The sequence below is a fragment of the Phragmites australis genome, chromosome 15 (assembly GCF_958298935.1).
Source record: "Phragmites australis chromosome 15, lpPhrAust1.1, whole genome shotgun sequence".
In the NCBI taxonomy this organism is placed as follows: domain Eukaryota; kingdom Viridiplantae; phylum Streptophyta; class Magnoliopsida; order Poales; family Poaceae; genus Phragmites; species Phragmites australis.
The window spans coordinates 759,268-771,838 of NC_084935.1; the positions used below are offsets into that span (position 1 = coordinate 759,268).

At 45.4% G+C, this 12,571-nt stretch overlaps 1 protein-coding gene across 3 annotated transcripts; it reads left to right on the forward strand.

Moving 5' to 3' along the window:
* Positions 1-1,171: 1,171 nt before the first annotated feature.
* LOC133892610 (uncharacterized protein At5g39570-like) lies at positions 1,172-11,393 on the forward strand. 3 transcript variants are annotated; one of them, XM_062333489.1, is made up of 6 exons: positions 1,175-2,050; positions 2,201-2,329; positions 2,802-2,942; positions 3,122-3,304; positions 3,605-3,771; positions 11,116-11,393. In XM_062333489.1, the coding sequence occupies exons 1-5, from the start codon at positions 1,433-1,435 to the stop codon at positions 3,713-3,715; spliced, it is 1,182 nt and encodes a 393-aa protein (XP_062189473.1). In that variant the 5' UTR covers positions 1,175-1,432; the 3' UTR covers positions 3,716-3,771; positions 11,116-11,393. The 3 variants fall into 3 exon arrangements, with proteins under 3 accessions (XP_062189474.1, XP_062189473.1, XP_062189472.1); XM_062333488.1 differs by having other exon boundaries at positions 1,177-2,050; positions 2,150-2,329; XM_062333490.1 differs by lacking the exon at positions 11,116-11,393 and having other exon boundaries at positions 1,172-2,097; positions 3,605-3,749.
* The last annotated feature ends 1,178 nt before the right edge of the window (positions 11,394-12,571 follow it).

The following is a 12,571-nucleotide window of genomic DNA, read 5'->3' on the forward strand; positions in this document are numbered from 1 at the left end:
AACACCTTCATCTTAATTGCCCATGTTGTGTAGTTGCTCCTCGTGAGCATTGGATAATTTAGCAACACCGGTGAACTCTCTTTTGGCGGTGCTCCTGATCCAGACATAGTTACCGATGTTGATTTGCTACCTCTACTATTCTTTGATCGCACACAACAGATTTTCTTTGAGTACATATCTTCCAAGTACTTACAAACTTGCTGAGTAGCTCACTGAGTTTCTCAACAAATTCTAGCTCCAATCTTCACCTAGGCTCTAATAATAACCATTGGCTTTGATGACTCTCGGGATAACGTACCGCGACCAGTTCACGCTTGAGCACCCAAGCGATCAGCTCGTCCTCGATCAGGCAAGTGAGCAGTACGTGCTCGACCACCCTGCCTGACCAGTCTGAGCGAGCAGCAAGTCTGACCCCATGGAACGACGCAAACGCTGCGATCACGTGAGTCACCCGGCGAGAAAGCAAGCGGACAATACATCAACAAGAGCAATCAAAGAACATAAGCTTTCCGAGGCCGCGACAGCTTAGCCTTTACCTTTTCTATTTCTCTCCCCTCCAACTTCCATCGAGTAGATCCGATCTTCTCGACTCGATATCAACCTGTGTTACATGTCTTTGCTTATATACGACTGAGTACCTGACCGGCTAGACAAGTTATCTCTGACTTGTATCTAGACTTGATGCATTTGCACGCATACTTTGCTAAACAAGTATACAGACTCCGATTTGAACTCTACGAACCCTTATTGTACTTAACCTAGACACATGCACGTGCATGAAACTACCTGGACTTGATCAGCTATCATATATTCCGCGAACTCGTATACTTTCTATATAAATACATATACAACAACTAGGTAATCAAAACTTTCCTAACTTCTTATATGCATACATAGACTTACCTATACTATTGATTTTAACTTAACTAAAGATACCAGGCCAAGATTAATTTACAACCAAACCTCCGCCAAACCTAATTTTAAACTCCGAATATTGACTGAGCCTAGCTCATGGCCAAGCTAGTTCGAACCGAAACCGAGCCGAGTCCGATTCGGCTCGTTTCCACCTCTGCCGGCATCCGAGCCGCTTCCATGTGGCAACTTGCCACGTGATGCCGTGATTGACCCCCTCCACAGTTGGCGCAGGTAATGGCGCCCTCCACAGTTGACCCCCTCCACGGTGTGATGTGCGTACGGCCTCGATCCTAGTGCGGCGCAATAATGGTAATGGCGAGGCGTTCGTCTCCATCCCCGCAACGCCACAATCGCTTCCACCCTACGCCTCTTGCTTACGTCGCCATCGCCCGAAATTAACGTGCCACCAGCCGCACCTCGTCGTCTTCGTCCCCTCCCACTGTTCTTCCACTCCCCACTTCCCCTCCTCCTCACCACCGAATCCCCATATCCACAGTCCGGCTACCACCCCTCCTCCATGGCCGCCGCCGACTACCTAGACGACGACGAGTTCGACGACTACAACCCCCACCCCTACAGCGGCGGCTACGACATCTCCGCCACCTACGGCTCCCCTCTCCCGCATTCCCCTGCCACGTGCTATCCCGTCTCCACTCCCGCTGCAGTCCCCGCCCCTACCGCTCCGCAGCCATCTTCGCTTCCTCAGCCACCTGCGCCTGCTCCGCCGCGCCAGTCTCCGCCTGCGCAGCCGCGCTCGAGTTCGCCGCCACAGTCCCCGCCGCCCGTGGCGGAGCCGTACTACTGGCCCGAGCCGTACAACTACGGGGATGCGCCACGGGACCAGCCCATGTACGCCGCGCCGGAGGTGTTCCGGGGGTGGCCGTACTTTTCGGGGGCGCAGTGCCACTCCACATGCGGGCGCGACTACTGGAGGCACTGCATGCGGGGGCTCGATTACCTCTTCGGCCACTCCGATGGGTACGGGGAGCGGCGGATTGGTGTGGACTACCACGGGATCCCGGTGTACGCCAACAAGAAGGGAGGCGTCGAGGACGCCGTGGTCGTCGAGGTGGCGCCGCCTGCCACTGGGACTGTGGAGTGCCACGACGCCGGCGAGAAGCAGTATGAGAGCAATGTGAGAAAATACACGCCACACCATTCTGAATTTTCTGAACTCTCATCGTGAGTGCTGACGGGTGACGTTTTCCGCTGTTGTTTTGTTGCTTTGAGACAGCGGTTTTCTTGGTACAGTAATACTGATGAAGACAATTATGCATATCCACAGCCAAATTACACTTCATATGATCGGCCTTATGAACAATCCTACAGTCTTCATGGTGCTTCGGATGAACCTACATGGTTTCCTAATCAGAGCTACCAGGAGGTCTACAAAGAGGAAGATTCTCAGTATCAGGTACTTAACACGCATGAGTGATCGATAAGAGTATGGAGTATTGTTAGCATGAGCGCTTAGCTCAATTTCGCGGTTCCTCATAAAAATCTCAATTATGCTTTGACATTTCAATTTTGCTTGTCAATTACATTGCTTGATTTATCTGTCACCGAACGAGTTAGACATCTGCATGCCAGTGTCGTCTTACAAAACCATCTTATACTATCATACACATATTTATTCTACTCCACGTGATTTGTCTTATCTTTTCAAGGAAAAAGTGACTCGGCTCACAAATAAAAAAAGTTTGACGTGTAAAAAGAAGTGCAGAAGCCAAGATGTGCCAAAGTAAACAAAAACATTCTTTATGTTCTGAGGGCTAGCTGTTTTCATTTAGTACTCAATTTGATTTATGATCCATTACTTCTGAATATTTTGAACTGATGCAGATTGTTTTCTTTGCATCTAATAACCATTTTAATATTACATGCAGGAGTTTTTGTCTTATGATGCAGACAATAAGATTTCATCTCAACCTATCTTTAGCTACAATCAGCATCTTAGTGAACAACAGCTACATATTCATGTTGAGCCTCCAGAAACAGCTTCTTCTTACAAGTTGGAGTACTATGAGGTTTGTTATCTGACAACCTGAGTACTTAGTGTTTCATTTGGATGTTGTGGAACATAGTTTTCTGGATTGTCTGCATAAATTTACAATATACATTTACTTGTTCATGTGGAGCTCATTAGCTCATCGTACTGTAACATGCTTCACATTTATCAGTTCTCTATATATTGATCCTGGTGCAGAACTTCTCAACATACGCTGACCAAAATGATGCCGATAATTTGGAGAGTTCGAGGCTGTCATACGAGATACAGCCCTATGTGCACATACCTTATGATCAACTCGAACCTTATAGGCCTTCTTGGCCTCTGAATTTGGGATATTATCAGGCCTGCACAGAACGGGTGTCTCCTGAATATGATGATGTAAGTTAGATATCTTCATACATTTGCTCTTCTACGCATATTGTTCGAACTTCACATCTAATTTTATTTTTGGACAAGTGTTTCAAGAGTTCGTGTGATTTATTTGTGCCAGCTATCTAGGTCATTCTGTAGTAACAAATTCAACAGTTACTTCTATATTATTTGTGGTGTTACCGATACCTTTTGAACTTTTTCCCCATTTCTTGAGACTCACTGAAGACTTGATTTGATGGAATCGCTAACTGATTGCTTGGAGTATGACTATGGATCTTACTATCCATTCATCGCTTTGAGTTGCAGCGTACACAGGCATCTGGTGAATGCTGGGACATGTCAAGCTTATTTCTGTCTCCGTTCTATCCTCAAGAAACACAAATATATGAGCAGTCTCATGGTGATGAAATTGTCTGAATTGGCAGAGCAACTGGAATGTGCTTTCCGAATATGGTCATCTGATAACTAAATCGGTATGGGCATCTATGTGCATGTTGGCCAAAATTTATCGTTCCTATAAATATAGATCAGGATGCAATGCCCTATACTCCTGTGGTTTCTTGCGACTCATCCATTGCTCCTATGTGCGATCGGATCTGCCATCATACGCTTTCCATTTTTCCTTTGGAATTGGTGGGTGATCTATTGGTTCAGCTGACCATTTTACTTTTCTTGGATTGATAAATAATTTATAACAATTCGTTTCTGTTTAGAAATGTTGTAAATCAAAATGTTCTGATCTCTATTATGTGAGTTGTGTATGCATTTCTCACCAATATTCCTTGTTGAGTCAAATGTGTGCCCTGTTTTACAGTTTGCCCAAAGGGTTGGGGCAATTGCCTTTCATTTTTCCATCTAACCTGTGTCTCTTGTTTTAGGTATAGATGGCACTTGTTTGTTCTTTTTTAAACAAGATAATGTGTTGCTGGCAATTGTTATTTACATGTCTTCTGGGTAGGATGAGGATTATTGTTGGACACTTGACTTGCTAATGCAATTATGCATAACATACAGAACTGTTTTGAAATCTTAATACTTCCTTGCTAGATGATTGTTTCTTTGCCTTTAACATATCTGGGTTTTCTGTCTTTGACGATGGAAAACAAGGTTAAATTGGTTTAAATTGGCAATTTTAATGGAATGTTTTTGCTTGGACCAAGTCCGTATACAAGTTTTTTTTGGTCATTTGACATGCTTTTACCCTTTTTGTGCTGAGTGTTACTTTTTTTTTGGAACTATACACTAGGGGAATCCCCTACTATGATAATATTAAACCAAAAAAACAAACTGTACAAGGAACAACAACAAACAGCTGTATAGGAGGCAGCCGCAGAAGGAGAGGGAGGGGGGGGGGGGGGGGTTAGGGGAGGGAATCTATCCAGGAAGAGACTGCTAGGTTCATATTGTTCATTCTATACATGTGTAACATGACAGTATCTCTAAAACAAGTCTTCCACACAAAGAACGTTGGCGACGCTTGCTGAAAGATTTTCCCATTTCTTTGTTTCCATAACTCCCATGCCGCAATCATGAAAACTTCCATAAAGAAAGATAGATGTGATTGATGCTTGGCTTCCTGGAGCGTGGTAAAGAAAGGCTCAGAATGATCTCAAACCACATGGAGGTGTTGCCAGCACTTTGTGGCAAAAGGACATTCAAAGAAGAGATGATAATTCGCCTTTTCGATGTTTTGGGAACAAAGAACACAATTGTAATCGTTTCCTTCAATGTCAAAGTTCTTCCGTCTCAAGAGATTTCTGGAGTTGAGTCTATCCTTGAAAAGTTGCCAAACAAAGACCTTAATCTTCTTGGTGCATTTTGACTTCCAAATCCAGCTGAAGGGGGGTGGAGGGGAAGTGAGGTTCCTGAAAATGAAGGTGTTGAACCTGCTAGAAGAGTATGGTTTGGAACCCCAGACACAAGACCAAGTATCAGAGTGACATGCACAATAGTTATGTGCTCATGAAGAACGGTCAGTTCATCAGAGGCCTGCTAACTCAGAGGGAAATGAAAAAGATCCTGATGGCTCCCAGAAGATACGAATTGAGCAAGAGAGATCGACTCGTCCTTTGCATAAGAGAATAGTCTTGGAAGATGATCCTTGAGGTATTTTCCATTCGAGACATCAAGCCAGAGAAGAATCGTTGAACCATCGCCCGAGGATCCCGTAGCCACTCCTTTGAAGTGATCGCAGAACTTCATGATGTCCTTCCACCAAAAGGAGCCTTTGGGAGGAGAGGCATGAACCATCAGCATAACGAGTGTTCCAAATCAAATTAATCCAAGGAACATCAACCTTGTTGTAGAACTTGAAGAGATGTTTCAAAAGAAGTGCCTCCCACTAGAGGTCTCCCTTTGGCATGGATATTCGAACCTCTCCAAAGGCAATGTTTGCGGGCTCTGTCCAATGTCCATGTTCTCAATAATCTTCTTGGGCAACCTTAGGGAGCACATGGCATAAGTTGGTAGAGAAGAAAGGACTGAATTTACTAGGGTGAATCTACCGGCCATTCCCAAAAGAAAAGAAGTGGTTGAAAGTCTTTTCTCAAATTTGTTCATGAATGGGGAGAATTGCTCCACCTTTGGTTCGTTAGTCCCCAAAGGTAGGGCCAAATATGTGAAGGGAAAGGATCCGATCTTACAACCAAAAGTACCAGCCAAGATTTTCATTTTATCTGTAGGGATGTTGATGGGGGGACCGTATAAGACTTATGTAGTTGACCTTCAAACCTGTGGAAGCGCTGAAAGTATTGAGGAGCCCTTTGAGGCAGAAGATTTTTCTTTGAGAAGCTTGTATAATTAGAATCGTGTCATCAGCATACTGCACCACTGGGAAGTCCAAGTCATGTTGGAGAGCAAGAGGGCGACTAATCAGTCCTCTGGTGGCCGTTTCATTTACAATAGCTTAGAGGAGGTCAGCAGCCAGCACAAAGAGAAGGAGAGAAAGCGGATCTCCTTGTCTAACCCCTTTTTTGCCCTGGAATGTTTTTCCAAGGACCCTATTGAGAGGGACAAAAGAGGCGCCAGAGCCTAGGATTGCTCTTACCCATCCAAGCCATCTATCAAAGAACCCAAGGTGTTCCATCATTAGCAAAATCGTCTGATGCTCGATGGTGTCAAAAGCTTTCTTAAAATCCAGCTTAAGGATGTCAAGCTCTTGCTTTGAATGATGACATTGGTGAAGATACTCAAAAGCCCTTATAAAACCATACTGCTTCTTGTGAACGAGGTTTAGAATTACCGATTGAAGCCTTTTGGCCAGGAACTTGGTTAGCAACTTTAGTGAGGTGTTAAGCAGAGAGATTGGTTTGTAGTCACTTAGGGTCTTAGGAGTATTGATCTTCGGCACCAAGGTGATGAAGGAGCTGTTGATTGACCTCATATCCAAACTGCTTGCATAGAAATAAGCAAATAGCGAATAGAAATCTCCTTTGATGAAGTCCCAACATTTTTTGAGAAAGAGGCCGTTGAACCCGTCAGGGTCTAGTGCCTTATCTGGTGGCATCTCCTTGATTATGCAGTCAATTTCCTCAGTGGTAAAGGGAGTCGAGATCGAATCTAGATCGTTACTTGAGGGAATAAGCCCTTCCAAGTCAAAGCTCATAACCGGATTATCTGAGTGTCCCATTCTAGACCTGAATGTGTCCCATACAACTGCGGCTTTTTCAATGTGGCTAGTCACTTCTCTGCCATCTTCTATCACCAGACTTGTGATAGTGTTGAACTTGAACCTTTCCGTTACAGTTGCTTGAAAATTTGGTGTTTTCATCTCCCAAACGAACCCGTTTGACAGTGTACCGTTTCCACCAATAATCATTCTTATGCTTCAACATCCGCAGAGTGTGCTTTTTAGGAATGTTCCTGAAATTCCATTCCTGAATATAAAGGGGTCTCTGCTCTTCGAAAGCATCCAGAACATCAATAATATCATTGCAATTTTGGATGATCTTATTCAGTTGGAATAAATTCTTACTCCACCTTTTCAGGACCCTTCTCGTATTCTTGAACTTTGTTGTAGTCTTAAGTGCATTGGAAGCTACCTTAACCTCCATGTTCAAAGTGGAATGCACCAGGTTGAGGAAGCCTGGCTGCTCCACCCAAAAGTTTTCAAATCTGAAGATTTTGGCTTTTGGAATGGAAGTACCAATTTGGATTGTACATGGGGTGTGGTCTGAAGTGGGTTTGGCCATTCGTATGGGGAGAGCATTTGGGTAGCTGAGACTCCAATTGACTGTAGTAAAACACTAATCAAGCCGAATAAGAAGAGGGTCATCTTGCATGTTGCTCCAAGTGAATTGACGACCCTTGAGAGGGATTTCCAACAATCCAAGATCACTGATGACATCATCGAAGGCCATTATCATTCAAATTTTCACCAGGCATGTTTTTATCGCTAGTTAATCTGTAGAAGTTAAAATCACCAATAAACATCCAATCTTTCCCATCCTAGAAGTTAATTGAGCTGATCCAATTTATAAAATTAGTCCTTTGTTCCCCATGACATGGACCATAATCAGTGGAAAAAGTCCACTTAGCCCCATGAAGAGTGGACTGAAAGCAGACAATAATGGCGAAGTTAGAAATGTATAGAATATCGCGCCCCTAAACAAGGCACCATTCCAACCCAAGAGAATCTCGCCCGAGGCACCCTCCGGAGGGGCAAAAGCATATTTATTGAAGCGTTTCAGGGCAAACTTTTTGATAAAGGAGTGATCAATAACCTCCTTATTTGTTTCTTGAATACAAAAGATAGCATAACCACTTTCCTCAATCTTGTTACACAAAGCCCTCCGTTTCACATCACTGTTAAGACTGTTTCGCAGATTCGAAACGTCTTGCACTTTAACGTATTCCGAATTGCTGTATCGTATATATATCGCGGACGTGCCAGTATACAAGCGTATACAAAAGAAAACATGAGATAAATGTAACTGAAACACGTGACCTTATTCATTCATTGCCGAAATCATAAAGTACAGTTTCACAATTTATTTCACACATACACATACGAACAACTAAAACACAACGGCGGCACGGCATGAAGTCAGCCAAAGAACCTGCCCATTGCACGGCCATGGCGTGAGCGCCGACCGGCAACCTGTACACAGACACAGCACATGTATGCGCACACCACGGCCCGAGGGCACGGCCGGCGATCACCTGCTCGGCACAGATACAAGCACGAAGCCCGGCCGGCCAACCTGTATGCGCACGGCATGGCCCGAGGGCACACTGGCGACCACCTGTATGCACGGCATAGCCCAAGGGCATGGCCGGCTAACACCTGTAGCACCCATGGAGGGGAGGGGGAGAAGAGATCACTGCCAAGACCCACCAGCACAGGCGATGAGAGCCATGGCGCTCCGGCGAACAGGACGGCGATGGCAAAGCGGTGGCTAGAAGCGGCAATTTCTTTCTCTCTTCTCTATCTCTCTCTTTCTCTCTTCTCTCTATCTCCCTTCTCTCTCGCAGATCCGCCCCCCTCCCCTTTTTTCCTCACGGGGCACCCTCTTCCCGACTATATAGTGGCGGCGGAGGGCTCCCACCGCGGGGAAATCGGATCAAATCGGTTTTGGAAAGGGATAAGCACGGGGAGCAGATAAGCACGAACTGGCGGCACGGCGCAACTCGGTATGGCCCGAGCGCAGCCGGGGCGCAATGCTTGATTCGGGCCTGGGAAACAGAGAGGGGGAGGGGAGAAGGGAGAGCAGGAGAGGGGGAGCGGGCCGGGGGAGAGGTGGCGCGGCTCGAGCGCTCCGGCCCAAGCAGCAGAGAGAGGGGGGGGGGGAAGGAGCGGGCGCGGCTCAGGTGGCCGAGCCGGCCGGCGAGATGTGGCGCGAGTGCGGCGGCGCGTGCGAGGGAGAGAGGCAAGGGAGAAGAGGAACAGCGTCCGGCCCTAGGGCTCTCGGCCGAGGCAAGGGGATAAGGTGGCCCGGAGTGGGCCGGGCCGGCTCGGTCCCGGAGAAAAGAAGAGAGCCGGGCCGGCCCAAAAGGAGAGGGGCCGGCCGGGCCACTCTCTTCCTCTCTCTCTCTCTCTCTTTTTCTTTTTTTCTTTCTTTCTTTTGTATATGTGAATGAATACGGGGTTAGCAAATCTATGCGACAAAATACCGTCATACAAAGACCACGAATGTTCCAATTAAGAATGTTCCATCTTTGGAAATTCAGATTCATGGGGAGGAGATCTGTAAAGAGTAACACCGACTCAGTAGTCTCAGACTATCGAGGGAAGGAAAGTCTCCTGGGTGTTTTGGCTATTGTCAGTCCAAAACCCTCTGTTGTCGGACCAAGAGCAAGGGGAATTTGGCTCCAGAACGGACGTGCTAGCTATAGGTCTCAGGAGACTGGGAGAGCCAACAAGACTAACACCAACTGAACATTAGGTACTCAGAAAAGGGCAAAGCTAGGTCGAACCCACGGCGTCTGAAGCTTAAGCAGCATAGACCCCGTGGAAAGAGGTTGAGAGCAACGAAAATGAAAGCTGAAGTGATAGCCCATATCAAAATACTTAAGCAAGCATTGAGGACCACCAGGATAGCAAAGTAGAACCAACATGTTAAAGCACCGATCCGGCTGCACTAGCATCACAACCAAAAGGCACAACAATGTCTTCTCGCTGAGAGACCAGACCAACAAGTTTACCGAGGGAAAGAGCACCCCAATACAATCAGAAATCATAACAGTAGCATGAAGAAAGGCAAGAGCCCTCCCCTCCAAAATGTATCTACAAGTTTGACTATCAATAACTATTGGTCTTGATCCTGCACTGGCTCCTCCGATGCCCTAGGCTCCAACAGCCTTCCTTGAGACACCTCCTCAAAAGGTATGCTGCAACTCTCCAACGCTACTTACCTGATCGTCTCCGAGGCAATTTCTGGGAAAACTCTGGGATAGTGATCAAGGTCAGCAGGCGAAGGAAGTTTAACCGGACCAGGGAAAGGAGAGAGGATGGCTGCAATACCATCACTGTAAGGTGGAGTAGCGATTGGGGCTGTGAGAGCCTTAGCTTTTCCTTTTCCTCTGGAGGAAGTAGATGTAGCGAGCACTGGTCGGCAACCTTTGTGCTTGTTTTCCAGCCTTAAACTTCTCCTCAGGCTGCCTTCCATCTAACTTCCGACCAATAAGATCTTGAGCTGGTTCTCTCCATCATTCTTTGTCTTTCCAATCGCAGGGTTGACTTTGAGAGTGTGGGCTGTCTTCCTCCTCTAGTAGTTGTTTTTGAACACCAGATTGGCTCTGAGAGCATACCACTTGTCAGCAGGTTCTTCGACCACCTGCTACCCTTGTCCTCTGCAGGCTCAACAATTTCCTTCAATTCCACCGTTGAGGCTTGAGGAGTACTAGGATTACAAGCCAGGTTGGTATGCCATTCGAAGTGGTCAGCAAACCGAGGAGGTAGCCACTGACCACCTGTCATGAGGGTGCTCGAGGTGGCTGGCACTCCATGCCTCCACCACGCGGATTAAGGTGCTGCCGGAAATGTGAAATTGAGGTCCATCAAAGCCTCCGAAAGGAATGGTTGAATCCAGTCGAGCTGAACCTCCGGCACTTCAGGGTGGATGATCTGCAAATTCTGGGACCGGAAATAGTTGGCATGAACATGGACGGAGAGCTTACTGGTTGAGGACCCTTGCTGAGTGTTACTGTCGTTGATTAATATGCTTTGTTCAAGGCTTGGCTAGATTTTTCAACCTACGCAATGTGGTGTAGCATATAGATATGTGGATCATATTTTATGGTTGGCTTTTACATGTACAATAATCAGTTATCCATCTTTATCTTTGTGTAACAAATTAATTACCATGTGTAACATGCAGGGTGATGATTCAAACCATACGAATGGCTTCTTCTGGCCCTTTGGAGAGTACTAAACCTATAGTCCTATACTGTATTGTCGATATTGTTGTAATGTCACTTCAGGTTCAGTTGTATTCACATTTGATTTAAATTTACTTGGCCAAGTGTAAATTAATAAAATCTTTATTTGTAATGTATTATGTTCCAAGTATATATAGGTTATGTATAAATGCAAGATCAATTACTGCATTGCTGACCAGATATCCATATTCTTATACTGATTTTCAATTTGTCTAAAGCTGAAGCTAATTTTTGTACATTCTTCCTTATCAGAGACATGCTTTTGTACCAGAATATTCTATATACATGCTCGTGAATAGCATCACATATACCCCTGAGTTCTTTTTAGCCTGCTGTACGTTCTTCAATTTGTACCAGAATATTATGCATGCTCGTGAATAGCATCACATATACCCCTGAGTTCTTTTTAGCCTGCTGTACGTTCTTCAAAGGTTAACTTACAGGTTACAAGATAGCTTGGATTCATACCTCACAGTCTCGATTTACATGTTTGATTCAATCTGACATAAGCTAGTTATTTTGCTACACTGTATTCTTTTTCACCATGTCCTGTCCCAAAGTGATTAGGTTACTGGAAAACCAAACCATCTCTTCAGGATCTTCACGGCGCTCTAGTTGCTCTACATATCATTTGCTACCATAGGCCCTCCTGCCGGGAGTTGCTTTCTGTTATATTATTTTGGTCTCTGGGTACATTATTACCAAGATGGTCTGCAAAACATGTCTTCATGGAACTCACTACTTGTAGAATTTTGTCGGCAGAACTGTTTGGCGGCTCTCTTTCTTTCAAGCTATATCACTTCAATACTCCTCAAATTTATAGACAGCACATTCACAGTATGATATCTAGGACAGTGTTTCTATCAAGAAACTGTTTGTTTTTAACTCATTCTATGATCATTCCTATGCAGTGACAAAGAAAAGCCCAAGAGCTGCACTGTTTTCAGGACCTCTAACTTCCCTGAAAACTTGATCACGAAGCAACTAAAAAGGGGACTTGGGAAGTTGGCAACTGCATCCTGTTACAACCTACAACTTAAAGATGGCCTCCCCGTTGTAAACACGATCTAATGATAGGTAAGCTGTCACTTTTGGGTATCTCCTAGGCCCATAGTCTGCTGGTGTCCAACAGGAAATCTTGGTAGTTAACACTAGAGTTTATTGCTGGCTATTTTCAGGTCAAATCTCTGCAACCCTCCTGGGCCTCCGTGATCTGGCCCAATTGGTCCTTTCGTCGACTGCATGCTGCTGGAGACATATGATCCAAGAAATGGAACAGGAGTTCTAAAGCGACATATGATGGTGAGTTAATAAATTTCTTCCGCTAAAAAAAACTGAGCGCTGTAGTGAACTGAACTAACTAAACAAGGAGTGAAATATTAGAACACCAATACG